The sequence below is a fragment of the Triturus cristatus genome, chromosome 7 (assembly GCF_964204655.1).
Source record: "Triturus cristatus chromosome 7, aTriCri1.1, whole genome shotgun sequence".
Taxonomy (NCBI): domain Eukaryota; kingdom Metazoa; phylum Chordata; class Amphibia; order Caudata; family Salamandridae; genus Triturus; species Triturus cristatus.
In genome coordinates, this window is record NC_140590.1 from 1,601,353,126 (window position 1) to 1,601,376,767 (window position 23,642).

The 23,642-nt window shown below is 49.3% G+C and overlaps 1 protein-coding gene across 1 annotated transcript in view; it reads right to left on the bottom strand.

Moving 5' to 3' along the window:
• SYCP2 (synaptonemal complex protein 2) overlaps nucleotides 1–23,642 on the bottom strand; it is a 4,998,961-nt gene that overhangs the window by 1,086,611 nt on the left and 3,888,708 nt on the right. The window contains exon 35 of the mRNA XM_085615168.1: nucleotides 20,639–20,895. Coding sequence (XP_085471294.1) covers nucleotides 20,639–20,895 — 257 coding nt within the window. The remainder of the gene's footprint in view (nucleotides 1–20,638; nucleotides 20,896–23,642) is intronic.

Here is a 23,642-nt window from a genome sequence, read left to right on the forward strand (position 1 = left end):
TAATGTGGAGAGATTTCTCCGGAGCTGTGTAACTTTGAACGGCGCAACGATTAAGTGCCATTTTTCTATAATATTGCATATTTTGCATTATTTCTGAGCATGCCTGCTTTCAGCGCACTCCGTAAGTGGTGTTGCTGTTTTGGGAACCGGTTGAACCTCGAGGAATCTGCTCCAGCTCCCCCAGAGGGGACTCCTAATAGGGATATGTATGTGAAGCATGGTCTTTCTTCCATAATGTACAGCACAGTATGGAGGAAATATACAAAAAAAGATCCTGAGTTGCGATGGCCTTTGTATGGATCGTTTGATATACGTAAGATTGAGTATGTGGAACAGTGTATGTGTAAGCGGCGTGCTCGTCAGGATATGTTTGAGTGTGTGCGGTTGTGGGTGAAGGAGGTGCGTGAGCGAGAGAAGCGTGAGAAAGCGCTGTTTGATAAAGAACAACGGAAGAATGATCATGTGCGAGCACAGGAAGCGAAGCGTCGGGAGGACAGAGAGCAGACGGACAGGCAAGAGAAGGAGCGTAGGCTACAAGTTTCGGGACAATACGCTGTTCGGCAGCCACTTTATCCTGTCCTTAATAATCTTGATGATGATTTTTATTTACTAGATCGCTCTCCGCCCCCTTATGTCGGCGCATCTGCTCCGAGGCCGCAAGATTCTGTCCCGGGTACGGGTAAGGTAGATACGCGGTCCATGTTATCAGCCGAGCAAATGGCTGAGCTTCGGCAACTTTCCTTCCGTGCACTTAACGGCAAGATATCCATAGAGGAATTATTCCATACTTGGGGGCCGTGGCAGGAGAGAGATAAATTGTATTTTCTGGGTCATTTTGCGGAGTAAGTGATTGATGCTTTCCGGAAACGTTCTGGTGTTTTTGAGCCCGACGAAGTGTCATCGGATGCTAAAGCATTGCGTAATGGTGTTTTCTCTTTTTCTAAGGCTCCAGATACGGCTCGGCGGCTGTTCGCCTTGCGGGACGAGGTGCTGGTCTTTAAAGAGAAAGCGCGCCAGCGAGCAGGGGAGGAGAAGCAGTCGGATTCGTGCACAACAGAGGGCCACTCATCCACCTCCCAGTCAGATAAGGATGATGTAGTGCATGTTAAACCAATGCGAGAGGCGGCGCCTTTGTATGTTCCTCCTAAAGGAGCGGGGACTAGCTCGGACATTACCTCCGCCGATGCTAAGGGATATTTTGTGTATAATTGGGTTTACACTCCATGGCATAGGGCTGATGTTATGGCATTGAAGAATGCGCTGCCCGACCCCCGCAAGAATCCAGCGGCCTTCTATGAAGAAGTCGAGGGGGCCTTGAATTCTTGCGTTATGACTTTAGCAGATATAGATTTGTTCTTTGGGCTTATTCTACCGCCAGATATGTGGCGATCTGTGCGGAAGGTAGATGATGTTGCCACTTTTAAGGCTCGATGGTCTGAACTGGAAGATGAGGATAGGGAGAGGAAGCCTGCGCAGAAACCGCCCCAGAATATTTTAGATCTCCCTGCTGCTATTGTGGCTAAGTTAAAGACAATTATCCCCCCTAAAAAGATTGACTGGAATATGTTAGCTGCATGTAAACAGAAAGTTGACGAGTCAGTTGCGGACTTCTTTACGCGCTTTGAGGAGACGTTTCACGATTTTAGTGGGCAGTCGCTTACCGACGATACGGGACGCCACCTTTTCGCGGATAAATATGTGGCTAATCTGCTGCCGGCAGTTGCGGCCCGTCTAAAAGCGAGTGAAAGTTCTTGGTCTTCCGCTACACCGACGGCCCTCCTGACTATCGCTCAGTATTATGAGCGTCAGGAGCAAGAAGCGAAGGGCCAGGAGGAAAAGAAATCGAAAGATTTGAAAACAAAGGTGATGTTGGCACAAGTCTATGGCCCGCCTCGACGGGGTAGTAATAGAGGTAGGGGAGGATCTTATGGTCCTCCCTCGGGCCGGTCTGATTTGAATAGGAATCAATGTGCGTATTGTAAGCAATCGGGTCATTGGGTTAGGGACTGCCCGGTGTTGCATGCATCGCGTCAGGGGCATACCCCCGGTGGCCCGCGAGGTAGAGGGGGTTTCTCCAACTTCCGAGGGAATTCTAATGAACAGGCTCGTTTTGACTCTGCTGGGCAGCACCGAGATAGATCAAATGTTTTCGATCGCCAGCATCAGTATCAAGCGTCAGGGACTGACCGGTCGGGGTACCATGACACTCAGCATGCATAGGAATGCGTTGGATGGGGGTTAGAATCAGTTGAGGTGCCAGTCGATCAGAAGGGCCCTTATGTATCGGCTGAGGTTTTGGGCTCTACTGATCAGTTCCTAGTGGATACTGGAGCGACACGTAGTGCGCTATCTAAGCAATTGGTTCCGGGGGCTCCCCCATCCGGCTTAATGGTCACATCGGTAGGGTTTGACGGTACACTCTCCCGAAGCCCTCTTTCACAGCCCCTCATGTTTAAGGTTGATTCTTTTTCTGCACCTTGTCCGTTTCTGCTTGCCCCGTACACACCGGACAACATTATGGGTCTTGATATGTTAAAGCATTTTAGGGCTACGATCCGCTGCTCCCCTGCTGGTGTGCGGGTAATATTGAATGACAATTACCCCCGATCTGAACGGATGTGTACGATGTCAGAGGATGCGCTGTTATCTACCCTCCCTCGTGCGTTGTGGGCGACTTCGGATACTGATGTAGGACAAATGGTGATTCCACCGGTCCACATTAGCGTCCAGGAGGGGGCGGTGTTACCACGCCTCCCACAGTACCGTATTTCCCAGGAGGGGGAGGAGGCTCTCACACAGATAGTGCAGGATTTGATAGCGGTAGGGGTAGTGGAGGAAGTCCCCTATAACATTTATAATAGTCCGATTCTTCCCATATTGAAAAAGGATACGGATGCCAGAGTTTATCGATTCATAATTGATTTGAGAGAGGTGAACAAGATCGTGATACCTCAATACCCAGTGGTTTCTGATATCACGACATTGCTTACCTTGGTCCCGCCTACGGCGACCATGTTCTCAGTGATTGATTTGAAAAATGCCTTCTTTTCCATTCCCATTCACCCTGATAGTCGATATCTTTTTGGGTTTACATTAAATAATAGATCTTATCGTTTTTGTAGGATTCCCCAGGGCTATACAGAAAGTCCTAGCATTTATAGTCAGGCTTTGAAACGACAATTGGATTCCTTTATTCTGCTCGAGGGGGTCGCCCTCATTCAATATGTTGATGACATCTTGCTGGCGGCTGACACTCTGGAGTTGTGTGAGAAAAGTACGTTATCCTTACTTTCTTTTTTAGCGTCCCACAATCATAAGGTATCTAGGAAGAAATTGCAATTCTGTAGACCAAAGGTGACTTATTTGGGTCACCTTTTGTCTAAGGAGGGACGTGCACTCACACCGGATCGTATCCAAGTAATTTTGGACACACCGAGACCGTCCACACAGAAGGATGTGCGTGCATTTTTGGGCCTTGTTTCTTTTTGTAGACAGTGGATATTGGGGTTTTCGCACATAGCTAAGCCATTGTTAGCCCTCTTGACAAAGGACACGCCTATTCCAATCCCTTGGTCAGATGAGTGTGATACTGCTTTTCAGCAACTACGACAGGCCCTTTGTTCAGCACCAGTGTTAGGGACCCCTGATTATGCAAAACCCTTTTCGTTGTATGTGCATGAGAAAGATGGATGTGCATTGTCAGTTTTAGTGCAGATGCACGGCGATAAGCAGCGCCCATGTGCATATTTTTCGGCTGTACTTGATCCTGTCGCCCGAGCATTACCAGGGTGTTTTCGCTCGGTTGCGGCGACAGCTGTGTCAATACGCCAAAGCGAGGGAATTGTGTTATCTCATAAGCTGTTGGTATTAGTTCTCCATGCTGTTGATGCCCTGCTTAATCAAACAAAGACGCAGCATTTGACCAGTGCCCGTTTAACGGGATATGAGTTGACACTTTTGGCTCCTCATATTACGTTGAAAAGGTGTATAACGTTAAATCCGGCCACATTGTTGCCTTACCCAGAAACCCAGCCTGAGGCGCGGAAAGCGCATGATTGTATTCTCGTGACCGAGGAACAAACAAAGGGTCGTATTGATCTCCAGGATACGCCCTTTCCAGATGTAGATGGAGAACTGTGGGTGGATGGATCCTGTCTGAAGCTACCAGATGGTACGACTTCAGCAGCATATGCAATTACCACATTACAAACGATAGTGGAGACAGCACGCATACCACAGAAATCAGCTCAAGCAGCGGAACTGATAGCATTAACACGAGCATGTGAGCTCAGTACAGGACTGTGTGTGAATGTTTATACAGATAGCCGCTATGCCTTCGGAGTAGCGCATGACTTCGGCCTACTCTGGAAGGAGAGAGGGTTTTTAACGTCACATGGAGTACAGATAATGCATGGAGAGTTAGTTCATAACCTTTTAACTGCATTGACATACCCAAAGAAAATTGCCATTGTTAAGTGTAGCGCCCATAGGAAAGTGGTTGATAAAGTTGGAGAAGGGAATGCGTTAGCGGATCGAGTAGCACGGGAGACTGCGATGCAGCCCGGTACTACTGCCATGTATGTAGTGAAGTCACAGGTGGAGAGATGGCATGATGCAAAGGAGGAAGTGCGAGAAATGCAAAGGACTGCTTCTGACAAAGAGCGGGAGCAATGGGCTAGCGAGGGAGAACTGGATGACGAGGGCTGCTGGAGAAATAAGCGGATGGATAGATGGAAATTACCCACGGCTTTTGTACAACCTATGGTTCAGATGGCACATGGGCTAGCACATGTTGGAGCTTCCGCAATTGTGAAATTGCTTACCCAAGTCTGGGAGCATCCAGAGATTGCTAGCACAGCAAAGAGGGTGGTGCAGACCTGTATGATTTGCCTGAGGTATAACCCAGGAAAGGGTACTCGAACTCCAGCAGGAGGGTTTGTGACACCCACTGCACCTTTTGAGGTTCTGCAGATGGATTACATCCAATTGGAGCGCTGTAATAATCTGAAGTATGTTCTAGTAGTGGTCTGCGCTTTCAGCAAATGGGTTGAAGCGTACCCTACGAAAGACAATACGGCGATGACTACTGCGAAGATGCTGCTGAAAGAGTTCTTCCCTCGGTATGGCGTCTGTAGACTTCTGTGGAGTGATAATGGCCCTCACTTCGTAGCGGATGTTATAAAGTACGTCTTGAAGGGCCTAGGCATCACTCAGAAGTTCCACGCCGTGTTTCACCCTCAGTCTGCAGGCCTAGTTGAGAAGTATAATGGTACACTGAAGCTTAAGATTGCCAAAATTCAAGCTTCGACGTCTTTGACTTGGCCAGACGCTCTGCCACTGGCGTTATTGTCGATTAGATCAGTACCGCATTCTCGAACTGGCCTTACGCCATACGAGATCGTTTTTGGACGCCCAATGAATATCTGGGGTCCACCAAGACCTAAGGCTGTGTATGATGTACCTTGTGTAATGATGAGCGATTATCTGGCACAGTTAACGGATAACTTGGTTTCTATCCATCAACAGGTCCGAGAGGCGCTCCCTGATCGGTCTGCCGGCAAAGGACATGGTCTCCGGCCCGGTGACCATGTCATGGTGAAGGTCTTCGACAGAACGAACAGTTTGGAGCCGAGATGGGTGGGCCCTGAGCAGGTCCTCCTCGCAACGAGGACGGCTGTGCGAGTCTCCAACCGAAAGAATTGGATCCACTCTCTGCACTGTAGGAAGGTGCCGCCCGGATTGGTGGAACCTGCCGTGCTGACCGATCATCGAGAAATTTTGGCTGCAGAGACAGGCCGTGCTGCGGAGCCAAACGCCACTGAGGAGCTCTTTCCGGACCACGCGACTCCTGGAGGAAGGCGATATCATCTTCGACCAAGGAAGTGAGTTTTCCAGTACCGGGACATACTGTCAGAACGGCCCTTGGGTTAGTGAAACGGAGAGCCGATGAGGCAAGGGGGGGGGATCAGCCCTGCATTAGTGTAGCGACACCCGTCTTGGCCCGCTGGTGAAGAAATCAACCGCTGCCCAAGGGGAAGAGTTCTGACAGACTTTTAGTTTCAGGAAGATATTGGGTTTTATTTTTGTTTTGATATGGAGAAAAAGAAAATCCTTTGTGCATTAGGGTTCATGTTGACAGTAGCCATTGTTGGGATAACCACATGGTTCGTGGAGGATGTAACTCCCGCTCGGAAGATTCTTGTGTTGACAACTCCGGTGCCTGAGGAGCACTACTTTTATACATTACCGTATCAAGAGTTGAAGCATCGACAATCTTACTTGAATAACACTTTCATCCAGATGTTGCATCATACCCACGTTGCTACGAATGCTACGAACTGTTGGATATGTGGGATGATGCCAGCTCATCAGAAGAAAGGAGGAACGCCATTTATACCACTTCCTTTCTCTCATAATGGCTCTTGTAGAGCATGGTATACTTTGCTTTTTGCCACTCGGAAACCGACAGTGGGACGATTGCTTTTTAGACTTAATAAAGAATGCCATCAAGACAAAAATGGGTATCCACAAGCGAATGGGACAATTTGGGAGTGGGAAGAGTACCGACCAGACAATGAATCCATTCCCTACATTTTCACGAACACAAGAGACACTGCGGGAAAAGACAAATTTGTGATCCAAGTAGCACAAGCTCAAGCGGACCTGTGTGTCCAGAGTGTGGGTTCCATCCCTGTTGGTGTTAGTGGTTGCATTAATGTTTTGAATATTGATGGGTTGAACAATAGTACCTTCTTGGCCTCTCATAATACGTATTTTGTGTGTGGAAATAAAGGTTATTACCGTCTGCCGGCTGGGTGGTCTGGGGTATGCTATGTATCATTTCTATTACCTCCTGTATTCCTAGCGCCAGCATCTTATCATAAGGATCTGAAATTATTGAATAATGTGACTGTAAATAGGTATAAACGTACTTTATCAATTGATGATGTAGATCAGACTGATACCAGTCTGCAACAGTATATTGATTTTAACTTAGGACTGTTTTTCTTTGTTGGAGCTGCCCTGAACAGTAGGAAGATCCGGAGGTTAACAAGAGTGGTAGAAGCTGTGACAAATCAGACTGCTGCTGCTCTTGGGAATCTTACGGAGGAATTGCAGATCACTAGAATTGTTGCATTGCAGAATCGTATGGTATTAGACGTTATGCTAGCTGACAGAGGAGGAGCATGTAAAATTATTGGAAGTAGCTGTTGTGTGTTTATCCCTGATCATACGCCATCAGTTTATAATGCCATCAATAAACTGCATAAAATTGCAGCTGAGATCCATACAGAAAACGGCACTTGGTCCTTTTCTGGATGGTTTTGGGCGTTAATTACTGCCTGGGGATGGAAGGTTTTAACTGGTCTCTGCATTATTGTGGCGGTTCTGTTTTTGTGCTGTATCTGCGTTCAATGTGGTCCCTTGCTCTGCTCATTATGTGTATCATTCTGTATCCCTGATAAGAAAGCTATTGCCGATGTTGCCCACCAAAAACGTTTAGCTAAAGAAGTTGAAGAAATGATGACAATTGACATATATGATGATTATCCTAACAAACCGGATGTCTTCAGTAAATGCTGAAAGGGTCGTCTGTTGTAAATTGAAACAACGATGTGATTAAGCATTTACTAAAGACATTAATTCCCCTTTTATAGATCGTGTTTTCTCTGTTATGTTGACCGAAGCTTGGACTCCATTTTGTATTGTCATGCTCTCACGTGTTCCCCACGAGAAGAGTCCAACCTCTGTGTTAGTTGCTCTTGCAATCTGCCTAGTAACAGTCTATAAATAGCTCCTTTGTCTATCTGGCACATGCCCAGACTTGACCACATCTGTTATCAGTTAGCCTTGCTTGACCATGTTTTCGCGGGCTCAAGGAGTGCGTTAGCTCCGCCCACATATTGATTCAGTATTGAAAATGACCATAAATGGTAATGTTCTTCGGCCTCATGTTGTATCCACCCGCTTATGAGCCCCTCTGTTGTGTATAAAAGGGGACCATGTACGAAGGTTCTTTGTGCTACTCTATGCAAAACTGATCAGTGTTGTGTGGATTGTAGAACCACCCTTAAGGGTTAATAAATGCTGTCTTTGTACTTTGCAGTTTCCGTGCCAACTTCCTTATAGATTCCATTACAGGAGAGCGAACCCTTGTGTCCTGCGGGCCTAGCTGGGGCCTGTATTCATCACTGCCTTTGTGGACCCTGGACAAATCATGCTAGGTGAGAACTACCTAGTGACCAACGCTAGCAATGCCACTACCTCCCATAGTGTGGCAATTGTTAACTTCTCCTGAGGAGGGGTAACTGGCCTCAAGAAAGTTGTGGTAAGTTCAGACCTTCCTGTAGAGTGTCTGTTGGGAAATGATCTTGAAACTTCAGTTTGGTCTGAAGTGGAGTATAGGACCCATGCAGAAATGCTTGGGATAGATGCACATGTCCTTGCTGTGACCAGGTCACAGGCCAAAAAGTGTAACACTGAACAAGTGCTGGATCCTGGGACAATGGACCAGACACAATCCAAGAGAAAGAGCAGTAGGGTAAAGGCTGTGCCTTCCCCCCTGCCTCAGGTGGTGGATCAGCCCTCCCAGGAGGATGATTCTGAGAGCCCTGAAGGAACTGTCCTAGAAGAACTGGAACCTGATCAGGTTGAGTTTCTTGGGACAGGTGGACCTTCAAGGGCAGATCTGAGGCAGGCTCAATTAGACTGCCCCTCTCTTGAACCCCTCAGACAGCAGGCTGCTGCTGAGGCTGCAGGGAATGCTCAAGGTACCCATAGAGTGTATTGGGATGAAGGGCTACTGTACTCAGAGGCTAGAGACCCCAAGCCTGGTGCGTCCAGGAGGTTGGTTATACCCTTGAGTTTCAGAGGCTTCCTTCTTACCTTGGCCCATGATATTCCCCTTGCAGGACACTTAGGCCAGAATAAGACTTGGGACAGGCTTGTCCCTCACTTTCACTGGCCTCATATGTCAGAAGATACCAAGGAGTTTTGTTGCTCCTATGTCACCTGCCAAGCCAGTGGCAAATCAGGTGGCACCACAAAGGCCCCCCTCATATCACTACATGTGGTGGGGGTTCCCTTTGAGAGAGTGGGGATAGACATTGTAGGACCAATGGACCCCCAAACAGCATCTGGGTACAGTTTTATACTGGTGATAGTGGACCATGCCACCAGGTATCCAGAAGCTATTCCCCTGAGGACCACAACAGCACATGTTGTGGCAAGAGCCCTACTTGGAGTCTTCTCCAGAGTGGGTTTTCCAAAGGAGGTTGTGTCAGACAGAGGTGCCAACTTCATGTCAGGATATTTGACTGCAATGTGGAAGGAATGTGGTGTCAACTACAAGTTCACTACACCCTATCACCCACAGTGCAATGGGCTTGTGGAGAGATTCAACAAGACCCTAAAAGGGATGATAAAAGGTTTACCAGACAAGCTTAGGCGAAGACGGGATATCCTTTTACCCTGCCTTCTGTTTGCTTACAGAGAGGTCCACAAAAGGGGGTTGGCTACAGCCCTTTTGAGCTTTTGTTTGGGCATCCTGTAAGAGGACCCCTATGTTTAGTAAGGGAAGGATGGGAGAGACCTCTCAGACAACCTAAACTTGATATAGTGGATTATGTACTTGGTCTCCGCTCCAGGATGGCAGAGTACATGAAGAAGGCTTCTAAAAACCTTGAGGCAAGCCAAGAACTCCCAAAAGCTTGGCATGACCAAAAGGCTCTGCTGACTGTGTACCAGCCAGGGCAGAAAGTGTGGGTGTTGGAGCCAGTGGCCCCAGCAGCACTCCAAGACAAATGGTCTGGACCCCAAACTATTGTTGAGCAAAAGGGAGAAGTCACCTACTTGGTGGACCTTGGGACTCCCAGAAGCCCCCACAGGGTGCTTCATGTCAACAGATTGAAGGCAGGTGTTGACAGGGCAGACATGGGCTTACTCATGGCTACAGATGAGGGGCAGGAGGAAGAGAGTGACCCTCTCCAAGACCTGTTGACTCAGAACCCTGATGATGGCTCAGTTGATGGTGTGGTCTTTTCTGACAGCCTCACTGTCCATCAGCAACAGGACTGCAGACAAGTTCTGCAATCCTACAGACATATGTTCTCTCTGACCCCAAGTCAGACAAACTGGTGCACCCATGAGGTGGACACTGGTCACAGTCTGCCTGTGAAGAGTAAAATCTACAGGCAACCTGACCATGTCAGGGACTGCATAAAAGTTGAGGTACAAAAGATGTTGGAGCTGGGAGTCATTGAACCTTCAGAGAGCCCTTGGGCTAGTCCTGTAGTTCTTGTGCCAAAACCTCACACCCAAGATGGTAAGAGAGAGATGAGGTTTTGCGTGGACTACAGAGGTCTCAATGCTGTCACTAGGACAGATGCCCACCCAATACCTAGGGCAGATGAACTCATTGACAGATTGGCAGCTGCCAAGTTTTTGAGCACATGTGACCTGACAGCAGGCTACTGGCAAATCAGACTAGCTGAGAATGCAAAGGCCAAAACTGCTTTCTCGACCCCAGGAGGACATTATCAATTTGTGGTAATGCCCTTTGGTTTGAAGAATGCACCTGCCACTTTCCAAGGGTTGGTGAATCAAGTCCTTACAGGTCTGGATGACTACTGTGCAGCTTATCTTGATGATATTGCTGTCTTTAGCTCCACCTGGGAGGATCACCTGGTCCACCTGAGGAATGATTTAGAGGCCCTGCAAAAGGCAGGCCTCACTATCAAGGCCACTAAGTGCCAGATAGGGCAGAGCAAAGTTGTATACCTGGGCCAACTAGTTGGTGGGAGTCAGGTTCAACCACTGGAGAGCAAGATCCAGACCATAAAGGACTGGACTCCTCCAACTACCCAGACTCAGGTCAAAGCTTTCTTGGGCCTGACTGGGTACTACAGAAAGTGTGTTAAGAACTATGGGTCCATTGTGACACCACTTAATGACTTGACCTCTAAGAAGATGCCAAAGAAAGTTCAGTGGACAGTAAGCTGTCAAAAAAGCATTTGATGACCTGAAGCAGGCCATGTGCAGTGCACCTATTCTGAAAAGTCCAGACTACTCCAAAGAGTTCATAGTCCAGACAGATGCTTCTGAGTTGGGTGTGGGAACTGTTCTTTCACAACTGAATATAGATGGTCAAGACCAGCCCATTGCTTTTATTAGTAGAAGGCTGACCCCTAGAGAGAAACGTAGGTCAGCTATTGAGAGGGAGGCCTTTGCTGTGGTTTGGGCCCTGAAGAAGCTGAGGCCATACTTGCTTAGCACTCACTTCAAGATTCAGACAGACCATAAGCCCCTCTTGTGGCTAAATCAGATGAAGGGTGAAAATCCCAAACTTCTTAGGTGGTCCATTTCCCTACAGGGGATGGACTTCACAGTGGAACATAGACCTGGGACTGACCATGCCAATGCAGATGGACTCTCCAGATATTTCCACTTAGAACATGAAGACTCAACTGGTCAAGGTTAGTTTAATGTCCCTAAATTTGGGGGGGGGGTTGTGTAGGAGAGTAGGGTCTGCTTTCTATGTTCACCCCCACTTTTTGCTTTTGCTTCACTGGTTTTAGACTTAGATGTGGCTGTGGGCCTGCTAATCAGACCCACAGCCCAGCTGTTCTCTCTCTAAACTGATACTATGTACTTTAGGTGCATAACCCAATTGGATAGGATCACCTTATTGGCCCCTGTACAGTGTACCTTAGGTACCCAGGGCATAGGTGTACCCTAGGCCTACCAGGGGCTGCAGCATGTATTATGCCACCCCTGACCTGGCCTTCCATTATGACACAACTGGCTGATCACTCAGCTGGGGCAAGGTCGTGTAATCACCCCTTGCTTAGGTGTAGTATTCCTATACCTACCTTATATATAGACACATGTGTACCTATCAGCCACTCCTATGGCAGGCCTTAACAATCCTGGAGGCAGAGTGCTTGGTAACATGTGAGATGGTGCTCTAGCATGAGCTGAGCCTGTCTGCAGCTTTTGGAACCATGTCCTTATAACTGTTCTATGATATAGCCTACCATATACTCTTAAAGTACCTTATAATCTTAAACGGTTATGGTAACTATGGTTTGGGTTTATCGAAACATGTCGTGTAAGGTGTCTAACACTTTGGACTAATACCCCCATACCATTTCTGGCAATGAGGATATTATTCCTCCCTTCTAGAGGGAGAAGACATGTTGAAACCTACTTACCCGGTTAAAGTTAACCAAAGCCCCAGCATCACAAAATGGATGCTGCTGCCACAGACACAAGTCTGACCTCCTGCTGCTGGGAGTCCTTCCAGCGAGGGCGGCTTGGACAATAGGTTTCCTGTCTTGGGAGGTGCGAGCACCACCCTAGACAGGATTTAGTGTATTGGGGCAGGGAGGGTTGAATGAAACTAGACACTGCCTGGGGCACACAAGGTGTCCCATGCATAGTCCAGTTCAAACCGGTGCTGGGGCACTCCAGCCCCAGCTCTGGCGCGAAACTGGACAAAGGAGAGGGGGTGTAGCGACTCCCCTTCCTGGTCCCATCCATAGGAGGGACCTTGCAGGTAGCCCAGCCCACTAGCCCAGTATATTAGTAGCTAGCTGAGCCCTGCTAAATTAGATTAACCTGAATCTGCAACTTGAACAGAAACTCTGGACCTTCGACATTCGACCTCAGGAAGAAGACTGAAGAAATCTCCCTTGTGGCCAAGGTGTGACCACCCTGGGCAACCAGGCACCATCCAGCGACCGCTGCTTGCTTTGCGACTGAATCCTACGAGGGACGACTGCAGAGACTGGCCAGCGCCAAGACTTCCAGACACCTCTGAACCAGATCCACATCTCCAGCGAAGCTGAGACCCGTGGAGGTGACGAGGGACGTGGGACCGGCGACTTGGGAAAAGTGGCTAGTAACTGACTAGCGCAACTTCCGAGGCTCCCTCGAGGCTGTGCTTGGGGAATTGAGAAGCCCCTTTCCCGAGCACCATCTGCAAAGAAGACCAGCTCCCCACACTTCACGTGTTCTGCGTGGGGCCCTTCTGCACCTGTGTTGCTCGACGTGTTGTCCGGTTGCTGGCTCGTTGGCTAGTAGCCTCTGCGACGACGAACATTTACTTTCATCTTGCTGGTCCGGCTCCTCCAGACTGGTACCTGCTCCTCTGTGAAAGAGAAGCACCCCAGACCTTCCTGGTCTGCACCAGAAGCAGGTCCTCCATCCTGCGTGGGTTCCGCTTGCCAAGGCTTGTTGGGTCCTGACTCGACTTCGACGCCGCCGACAGCAAGAGCCTTCGTGGGACGGCTCACCTCCTGGTCCTGGTCGTCCTTGACGTCTCCTAGTACCCGTGGCTGCTGCGACAAGCTTTACCTCTTCACCTGCATCTTCACGACATCGCCTGGTTCCTTCCCGGCTCCTGGCTGGTGACCTAGACTCTGTCCCTTCTGCTTGCAGGTTCCTTCCTTCTTGATCCCCACCTTGGGATCCACCGGACACTCTTCACTGACTGCCTGTCAGCAACTTTCCTTCAGGCATCCATAGAAGTCCACGACGAAACCCGACGCAAGTTCACACCTATGCACCCGCAGCCCGTGGGCTAGGTAACTTGGGTACTTCGGTGCTCACATGGGTATTGACTATCCTAGGGTCTAGTTTACGAGTCTCGACTTTCTAGCTATACCAGAAGTGTCCTAAAACTGTTAATTTCTAACTGCTAGTAATTCTATCGACTTTTACGCATTACGCGTGAGTGTTTCCACTCTGCACCTGAATCCCGTGGGCCTCCCACTTCCTAACCTTTGGTAGTATAGTGTAGCCCCAGCGATTCCCTAGGCCTAGGCCTATCCTGTGTTTGTGACAGTGGTCCTTATACCACTTACTTAGTATATGGTTTGCGTGGCCCCTAGGGCCTAACTGTATTACTTACCTGTGTGACTTAATGTATGCTTAAATAAGACTGTGTTGTACTTACCTCGAATCTCATAAAGAGTGCCGAGGGTTTGCCTAGGATAAATACATTCTATTTTTATATATATCTGTTGTGGTGTCCTTTCATTTGGTATTCAAGGGATTACATATGGTATAACAGCTGGCTTCACATGCCATTCAGAGTTTAGCCTAAGACTGCTCTTGTCCATGCTACCACTAGGATAGCTGGTCTATAAGGTTGACTTTACAACCAATCACCATAAGGGTTGTTTGGACTGATACAAGGTGTACACTAGAATCAGTGACATCATATATCAGGCCAACTTCTCACAGTGGTCATAAAGCTAGTCCCTCCCTTTCTTTTAGTATAAGATAGGGAACCCTTGCCATTGCAAACTAGATATCCCTGGACAACGCTTTACAAGAAGAATCCTGGCCCTTCGATGTTCCACTACCTTTGGAAGACAGAAGGATCTCCCTTGAGAGTCCCCAGAAAAGCTGAGGCGAGTGGATCCCACGAGTGATTAGGAACAGCAATACCCGGGTACCATGCACTATTGTCGAGTGCAACCCCTTCACGACATTCTACGAACTTGTGCATTGGACCACCTGTGGTCCAAGCCTCCAGCAGGATTTCCCTTGGAAATCAGAGGCCTACCTCATCCCGAGTTACCGTGGGCTCCTGTGAAGTGAATCCTCACGAGGCGTCTTCGCGACCCCTTGCCCGTTGGCTTGTGGGTCCCCTGAAGACTTTCTCATCGAACCAGGCCTGCCCTTACTTACCCTCGCTGGGCGAGTCCCTCAGACCTTGCTGGTCTGCACCGCTGACCTTCTTCATTTTTTACGAGACTTGTTGTTGCCAATCCGGTTGCCGACACCTCAGGAAGCTGCAGACTTCGTGGGACACTCCGAATCCAGCTCCTGGTCATCCTCGATGCCTCCTGGACCTCATGGCTGAAGAGTCAAAACACCCTTGATCACCTGAAATCACCCGACTTCCATGGGCATCAGGTCTTCTTCATCTTGAATCCAACCTTGGATTCCACCGGACACTTCTTAACTCTTCACAGGCAGCAAAACTTCTTCGGCTTCCATTGAAAACAACGACGCGACCCAACACCAAAAGACACCTATGCACCCGGCTTCCCTGGGTGAGGTAACTCGTGCACTCCGGTGCTCCAGTGGGTGTTGGCCCTCAAACTACTTACCTTGTAAGTGACTTGCTTGTAGACTTCCTAGAAGTACCCTTAAACTTTAAAAATCCAACCGCGACTTGCTCCATTGAAATCAATAGGGAACCCGCGGCTGTGTTCTCACACTGCACGCGTCTCCCGTGGGTCTTTTACTTACCTGCCTGGGTGGATTAGTGAAGCCCCAGCGATTCTACAGGCCGTAGGCCTTGTACCCTTGCAAGTCGAATTTCCTAAACGAACAAGTTACTTACCTTCGGTAACGATGTATCTGTAAGAAACATTAGTTAGTTAGATTCCTCACCTTAGAATATCCCCAGGCGTCAGGCTAGATCCGGAAAGTTTTTCGGCAGCAATGCCCCTGCACGTCGCTAGGCGTTGTCTGCGGCTCCACGTCCGTCGTCGGTGTCGTGCGCCGGGATGATGTCGTCAGAGTACTTAGACGCTGCCCTCGCGCCCTGACGTCAGTTCTTGTACCTAGCTTTCCGCGCCAGGAACGCAGAGCCATGCAAGAGACCGACTCTGGTGCCAAAAAATTCTAGGGCCCTGAAAGGGAGAACCTCAACCCTAGATATCGGTTCGCGGAACGGGGAGGATGGGTGGGTCGTGAGGAATCTAACTAACTAATGTTTCTTACAAATACATCGTTACCGAAGGTAAGTAACTTGTTCATCTGAAAGAAACACGTTAGTTAGATTCCTCACCTTAGAATAGATACCCCAGCAATACCAACCCCGGTGGTGGGCCTGCGAACCAAGATCACACCAGAAAGTCCTGGAGAACAGAACCGCCGAAGAAGCCGTCTCTCCGGACTTGGCTGTCCAGGCAATAATGCTTAGCAAATGTGTGCAGCGATGCCCACGTTGCCGCCTGACAGATGTCTTGCAAGGGGACTCCCCGTCCCAATGCAGTGGAAGCCGCAGTGGCCCGAGTAGAATGGAGTCTCAGCCCTACAGGAGGTTCCTTTTTAGCTAAGGAGTAACATGTCTTGATACACAAAACGAACCACCGAAAGAGATGGTCCGTTTGTGCACCGCTCGTCCCTTCTTAGCGCCCACGTAGCCGCTCTTCCTCTTTTGAGGGATGCGGAGGCGGAAAGAAGGTGGGCAACGTGACAGAATGCCCAATGTGAAAGGCAGTCACAACTTTAGGAAGAAAAGAAGGACAACCTTGTCCGGATGAACAGATAGGAAAGGAGGCTTAGAAGAGAGAGCCTGGCGCTCACTCACCCTTCTAGCAGAGGTGATGGCTACCAGGAAAGCAGTCTTAAGCGTCAAGAGACGAAGGGGACAATTATGAAGTGGCTCAAAGGGAGCGCACATCAGAAACGTCAAGACCAAATTCAAATCCCACTGAGGCATTACAAAAGGAACAGGAGGAAACATGTGAGTAATGCCCTTAAGAAAGCGAGAGACAATAGGGAATTTGAAAAGAGAAGGCTGATCAGGAAGCCGTAGGAAAGCAGAGATAGCAGAAAGATAACCTTTCAGGGTGCCCAGAGCAGAGCCCTGCTGGGCCAAAGAAAGAAGAATGAGGAGAACCTCAGAAAGAGGGGCGGAAAGGGGATCCACAGCCTTTGCTGTGCACTATGCCACAAATTTGTTCCACCTGCAGGCGTATACCGATTTTGTGGAGGGACGCCTGGCTGCCAGAATAACATCACAGACTTCAGGAGGCAAGTCAAATGGCATCAACTGCCCCCGCTCAATCTCCACGCATGGAGGTGGAGACTGGACAGGTTCGGGTGGAGGACCGTCCCCTGCTGCTGTGACAGAAGGTCCTCCTAAAGAGGCAGACGGATAGGGGGATCGATAGACAGACTGAGTAGCTCGGGATACAAGCACCTTCTTGCCAAATCCGGAGCCACAAGGATGACTTGGGCCCGGTCGCGCCTGATCTTCTTCAGCACTCTGGGCAGAAGTGGTATAGGCGGAAAGGCGTACAACAGACCGCAACTCCACTCACGACGAAAGGCGTCCCCAAGCGAGTGCCGCCTTGGAAACTCCAACGCGCAGAACTGCTGACATTGCGCGTTCTCTTCGGTCCCGAATAGATCTAACCAAGGCTCTCCCCATTGCCGAAAGAGGCCTTGCGCCACGTCCCAGTTTATACGCCATTCGTGATCCATCATGCACCGGCGGCTGAGTTTGTCTGCTCTGACGTTCAGAGAGCCCGCCAGATGTTGAACCACCAGGGTGATGCCCTGGTGTTCCAGCCATGTCCAGAGGTGCAGAGCCTCCTGACAAAGGGTCCACGACCCCACCCCGCCCTTTTTGTCGCAATACCACATGGCGGTGGTGTTGTCCGTGAACACCTGCACCACACTTCCCCGGACAACGGGAGGGTCTCAGGTGTGACTTCGGCACATTGATGGAGAACCCCAGCAAATGCAGGAGGTCGGCTGTAGTCTGGAGGTGGGAGACGACTGCCTGGGGCGAGCCCGCCTTCAACAGCCAGTCGTCGAGATAGGGGAAGACTGGAACCCCTGATCTGCGCAGATGAGCTGCGACCACCGCCATCACTTTCGTGAACACCCGAGGGGCACTGGTGTGGCCGAAGGGGAGCACGGTAAACTGAAAGTGCTCCTGGCCCACCGTGAACCGCAGGTAACGCCGGTGGGCCGGCAGGACGGGAATGTGAAAATAAGCGTCCTGCAAGTCCAACGCTACCATCCAGTCTCCAGGGTCTAGGGCAGCCAGAACCTGAGCTAAAGTGAGCATCTTAAACCGTTCCTTCCGGAGGAAGACGTTGACGCTCCTGAGGTCCAAGATAGGGCGCAGGCCCCCTTTGCCCTTCTTGGGAACCAGAAAGTAGTGAGAATAGCAACCACGACCTACTTCTGGACCAGGTATGCCCTCAATGGTCCCCTTGGCCAAGAGGGCCGTAACTTCCTCCCGCAGAAGATTCAAGTGATCCCCCGACATACGGTGGTACTGCGGTGGTGTGGCTGGAGGGGTCGTCTCGAAGGGGAGGGAGTAGCCCCTTTGGACGATTTGCAGCACCCACCTGTCCGACGTGATGGAACGCCAGTGGAGCAGGTGAAGGCGAACTCTGCCTCCCACTGGCATGGAATGGGCCTGAAAGCATGGACTAGGAGGGCTTTGAGGCGGGTGCTGCCGGGGCAGATGTGGACTGACCGGCACGTTGACCCCCAGTACCGCCTCGGCGGAATCCACGTCTGCGACCAATTGCCCTTCAGAACGTCCACGAGTGCCTCATTAAACTGCAGCAGAGGCTCCGAGGAGCTTGCTGACGTCTGGAGCTCTTCAGTGAGGAGATTAGTCCTCACGGCCACAGCAGGCCACTCCTGCTCAAGGGCTTCGGCCGCCTTGCGCAGCACCACGGAAAATGCAGCACTTTCCTCCGAAGCCACAGTCGGAGGAGAGATGAAGCCAGTGTCAGGGGAGGTGTCCAGACCACTGGCGTTCCCCAGCTCATCTGCCCAGTCCTGTGATAAGTTGGCCTGCAAGGCCAGAGGGTCCTCAGACACCTCCCAGTCGTCACCGTCATCCGATTCCTGGAAGACAGGTGGAACGATCGGAGCCGGGCGAAAGATGAGATTGCCACCCATCGGCGTCGGACGTGGTGCCGGGCGGCGCTGCTCCAACGCCGGGCCCGGACCGGGACTGAACCGGGGAGCGGCGTCGTCTGAAGGTGGCGCCGGATGTGGCACTGGAGGCGATGCCGGCGGAGGGGTTGTGAGGTCGACCGGCGTCGCCTGGGATCCAGGCCTGGATCTCGCGGGGACCTGCGGCGTCGGGACCGGAGTCGACGACGGCTCTGGGGCTGGAGCCGCTGGCCCGCTAGGCCCCCCAGTCGAGCCCGCGGGGCCCGAAGACGCGCCGGCAGGCGTCGACGGCGGAGCCAGGCCTCTCATGGCCGAGAGGAGGGCACTGATCTCCGCCGGAGTCGCGTCGGTCCCAGGGACCGGCGGGTATGGGGACAGACGCAACTCCTGCGGCTCCGACGGAGCCACGTGGGTGGTACCACCCAAGCCATCAGCCGATGTCGCGCGACCGGCAAGGGGAGCCCGAAGAGCGATGTTGCCTCTTGGACTTCTTACCATGCTTCGACTTACCCGAAGACTTGGAACCGGATGAGTGGTGGTGCCGGTACTCCAGGAGCTTGCGGGACCGCTCCCGCCTAGCCTTCGAAGTGAGGGCCCGGCAGTCGAGGCACGAACAGGCACCGGCGATGATGGTCCGCAACCGACATCAGTCGGTGACAGGAGTCGCAGGGTTTGAACCCGGGCATCCTACCGGCACCAGAGTCGAGTCGACAAGAGACGAAAAGAGTCAAAAAAGTTTAGTCAAAAATGACTACGGGGTAAGCTCTTCCCAGATCGGCGCTGTCTGGCGCGGAAAAAAGAAGAACTGACGTCAGCGCGTGAGGGCAGCGTCTAAGTACTCCGACGATGTCATCCCGGCGCACGACACCGACGACGGACACGGAGCTACAGACGACGCCCAGCGACGCGCACGGGTATTGCTGACGAAAACTTTCCGAATCCAGCCTGACGCCTGGGGATATTCTAAGCTGAGGAATCTAACTAACGTGTTTCTTTCAGATCTCTTTTTTAGTATATGGTCTGGTACGCCCCTAGGGCCCCAGCCATATTTGTGCTTAACTTATTGTGAAACGTTGATATTTGCGTATGTTCCTGACTTCTAATCTCATAAAGAGATTAGTAGAGTGTGTCTAGTAATAAATACATATATATTTGATATTTATACCTGTGTGGTGTCCTTTCATTTGGTAATTCAAGAGATTATAAGGTAAAACAAGCTGCTTTACATTCCTCTGAGACTTAGCCTGAAGGCTGCTCTCCACAGCTACTACTAGGATAGCTTTCTTTAAAAGGTTGTCTTAAACCGATCTACCATAAGAGTCGAATTGGACTGGTGCAAGGTGGCCACTATAACTAGTGACCAGCATATGCCAGGCCGACTTCTCAAAACTGCTTATTGCTACTTAGCGTTAGGTGGGTGTTCCCATGCATCCTCTCAAGGATATTGGCGCATTCCCAGATTTACCATTACTGGTAGACCTGGGAATGCATCAAAATGCTAAGCCTCCCAGGTGAAGCGTGGCGAGGAGAAATATCTTAATTTTCCTTGTTTTTATCTCTTTCTATGTGAGCTGCATTCTGCAGCACACATACAAAGAGGAAAATGCCTCAGAAGATTCTTTTTTATAGAAAGAAGCCCCTTCCTACACAAAAATAATACTGCTTACAACGCAGGCACCCTTGCACTATGCTGCAGGCTGCGATGGCGCTAGCGACCACGTTATGACAGGAATGTGCCCTATAGTGTTAAATACAGCGCATTCCTGTTCTTTCCCTATCACGCAGCGCAACAAGGTGACTTGTTGTGCTGCGTTATTGTGATGAGTAAGTTAACAAATTAAGCAGGCTTCATTCTCTGATAACAACATATTTACTTGCAGAAGGCATAAAAGAAATCACATACGTATTTATTAGAGAAGTGTATTCAGTCCACCAAAGTTTATTTGAAGAGAAGCTACATTCTTACCATGGACAAGGGACTGAAATCTGGCGAAGAACTTTTGTTATTGCGTGTTTGCTCTGTAAAAGTATTTTCAGTTGGCTTCTTGATTGGCTTATCGTAATTTTTCATTACTGTTGTATAGAACTTGTCAGTTGATAGTCTGTCTATTTCAAGTGGAGACTCGCTTTTTCCTGAAGATAGGTCTTCTAAGGACGATGATGTTGATCTTGCTAAGCTACTATGTTTGAGAGAAAATTCAGTCTCGGAATAACATTCCTCACCTAAAAAAATGTAAAAGATTTTGACTAGAATTTAAACTTATTGTCAACTTATTGACATCGAATACACACAGAAGGGCAAAGGGTGGCAATAGTCCATACATTTGAAATTATGGGGGCTACTTAATGTCCATGCATGAGACATCGTCAGAACTGTTTTGTCTGCAAAAGTTATATAGTAAAGTAAACGGCACAGTGCATAAACATGAGCGATATTCCTGCATACCATGGTTTATTTCTGATTACATTAGCATTCCCAACAGACAGTGCTGTACTGGCCATTCGGGCAGCCTGGGACAGCTTCAGGGGCCAGCTTGAAAGGCGCAGCAGGTAGGCTGTTTTTTAGGTCTCGCCAGGCAGCGGTCATGCGCTACTCTAGGAGGGCCTTTAGCCATCAGTCCGATCATTTTCAAGCACACACTTGTGCTTGTGGCGGCATCCACCTTGCAGGAGCGAGCAGCGGCACGTCACAAGCACAAGTGCAGTGCTTGAAAATGAGTAGAGTGCTCTCCCAAGCGCGAGCCACTCGCGGGCTCACCTACTGCTCCCCCCTCTCTCTCACGCGCGGACCACTCGCGGGCTGTGTATTTTCAGCAAGCGCTTCCCAGGACATAAATTACAAAACACAAAGACATGCAATGCACCACTGACACAAACTACAAGCAGAACTTAGATTCAGGACCCCCTCGCGGGCTCACCTCCTGCTCCTTTACGAGACATTACTTTCGTTTCTCATGCCGGTTTCTTTTTTGCAGATTTGTATAGCACGAACTCAACCCAAAGGTATTGGAGCGCTTTATTTGTCTTGCTTTTTTGTTTTGTTGACCTTATTTATTTAGGACGTCCTTCTCGTAATCACAGTGCTTCTTAAACACTAGGATCTGCCCCTTTGTGTACTCTTTGCCAATGATTGGTCAAGAGCATGTAGAGCTCTCCTGTTATTGGATGACTAGCGCCAAGTTTTTAATAGCAGCTGTCGGGCATAAACTTCTTCTACTAATCGGGCTTTTTAAAGTACTCCATTAACATGATGTTTATGGTACTAAGGGGCATATCAACAAGGGCTTTATCTCTGCTTTTTTGGCTTTAAAAGCCAAAAAAGCAGAGATAAAACTAGCGCCCTATCAACAACAGGGTGCTAACACGCAAATTTGCATGTTAGCACACTTTTACTCTACGCTTCCCCTTGCATCTCTAATGAGATGCAAAGGGGGCGTTCCAGAGTAAAATAATAGGAGAAATGTCGCTAAGCGACATTTCTCCTATTATCAAGAATGTCGCTAACCCTGTTAGAGACAAAAAAAGCAGCGCTAACCGCGGTTAACGCTGCTTTTTTACGTCTGCTAATTTTCAGACATAGCCATGATATCCTATGGAAGGAGGATATCATGGCTAAGTTTGCCTGTCCCTATCAACAAGGTAACGTGTGATTATCGCTGGGTTTCCAGCGATAATCTCACGTTAGCCTGTTAGCGTGTAGATTTTTATCGCTATTGAGATAAGCGTTGCTAATAGCACGCTATCTCAGCGATAAAAATTCACGCTAGCCGCCGATAATTATCCTCACGCTAAGAGCGCTGAGCGATAATTATCGCCGGTTGTTGTTAATATGCCCCTAAGGGGCATATCAACAAGGGCTTTATCTCTGCTTTTTTGGCTTTAAAAGCCAAAAAAGCAGAGATAAAACTAGCGCCCTATCAACAACAGGGTGCTAACACGCAAATTTGCATGTTAGCACACTTTTACTCTACGCTTCCCCTTGCATCTCTAATGAGATGCAAAGGGGGCGTTCCAGAGTAAAATAATAGGAGAAATGTCGCTAAGCGACATTTCTCCTATTATCAAGAATGTCGCTAACCCTGTTAGAGACAAAAAAAGCAGCGCTAACCGCGGTTAACGCTGCTTTTTTACGTCTGCTAATTTTCAGACATAGCCATGATATCCTATGGAAGGAGGATATCATGGCTAAGTTTGCCTGTCCCTATCAACAAGGTAACGTGTGATTATCGCTGGGTTTCCAGCGATAATCTCACGTTAGCCTGTTAGCGTGTAGATTTTTATCGCTATTGAGATAAGCGTTGCTAATAGCACGCTATCTCAGCGATAAAAATTCACGCTAGCCGGCGATAATTATCCTCACGCTAAGAGCGCTGAGCGATAATTATCGCCGGTTGTTGTTAATATGCCCCTAAGGGGCATATCAACAAGGGCTTTATCTCTGCTTTTTTGGCTTTAAAAGCCAAAAAAGCAGAGATAAAACTAGCGCCCTATCAACAACAGGGTGCTAACACGCAAATTTGCATGTTAGCACCCTTTTACTCTACGCTTCCCCTTGCATCTCTAATGAGATGCAAAGGGGGCGTTCCAGAGTAAAATAATAGGAGAAATGTCGCTAAGCGACATTTCTCCTATTATCAAGAATATCACTAACCCTGTTAGAGACAAAAAAAGCAGCGCTAACCGCGGTTAACGCTGCTTTTTTACGTCTGGTATTTTTCTGACTTAGCCATGATATCCTATGGAAGGAGGATATCATGGCTAAGTTTGTCTGTCCCTATCAACAAGGTAACGTGAGATTATCGCTGGGTTTCCAGTGATAATCTCACGTTAGCCTGTTAGCGTGAGGATTTTTATCGCTATTGAGATAAGCGTTGCTAATAGCACGCTATCTCAGCGATAAAAATTCATGCTAGCCGGCGATAATTATCCTAGCGCTAAGTGCGCTTAGAGATAATTATTGCCGGTTGTTG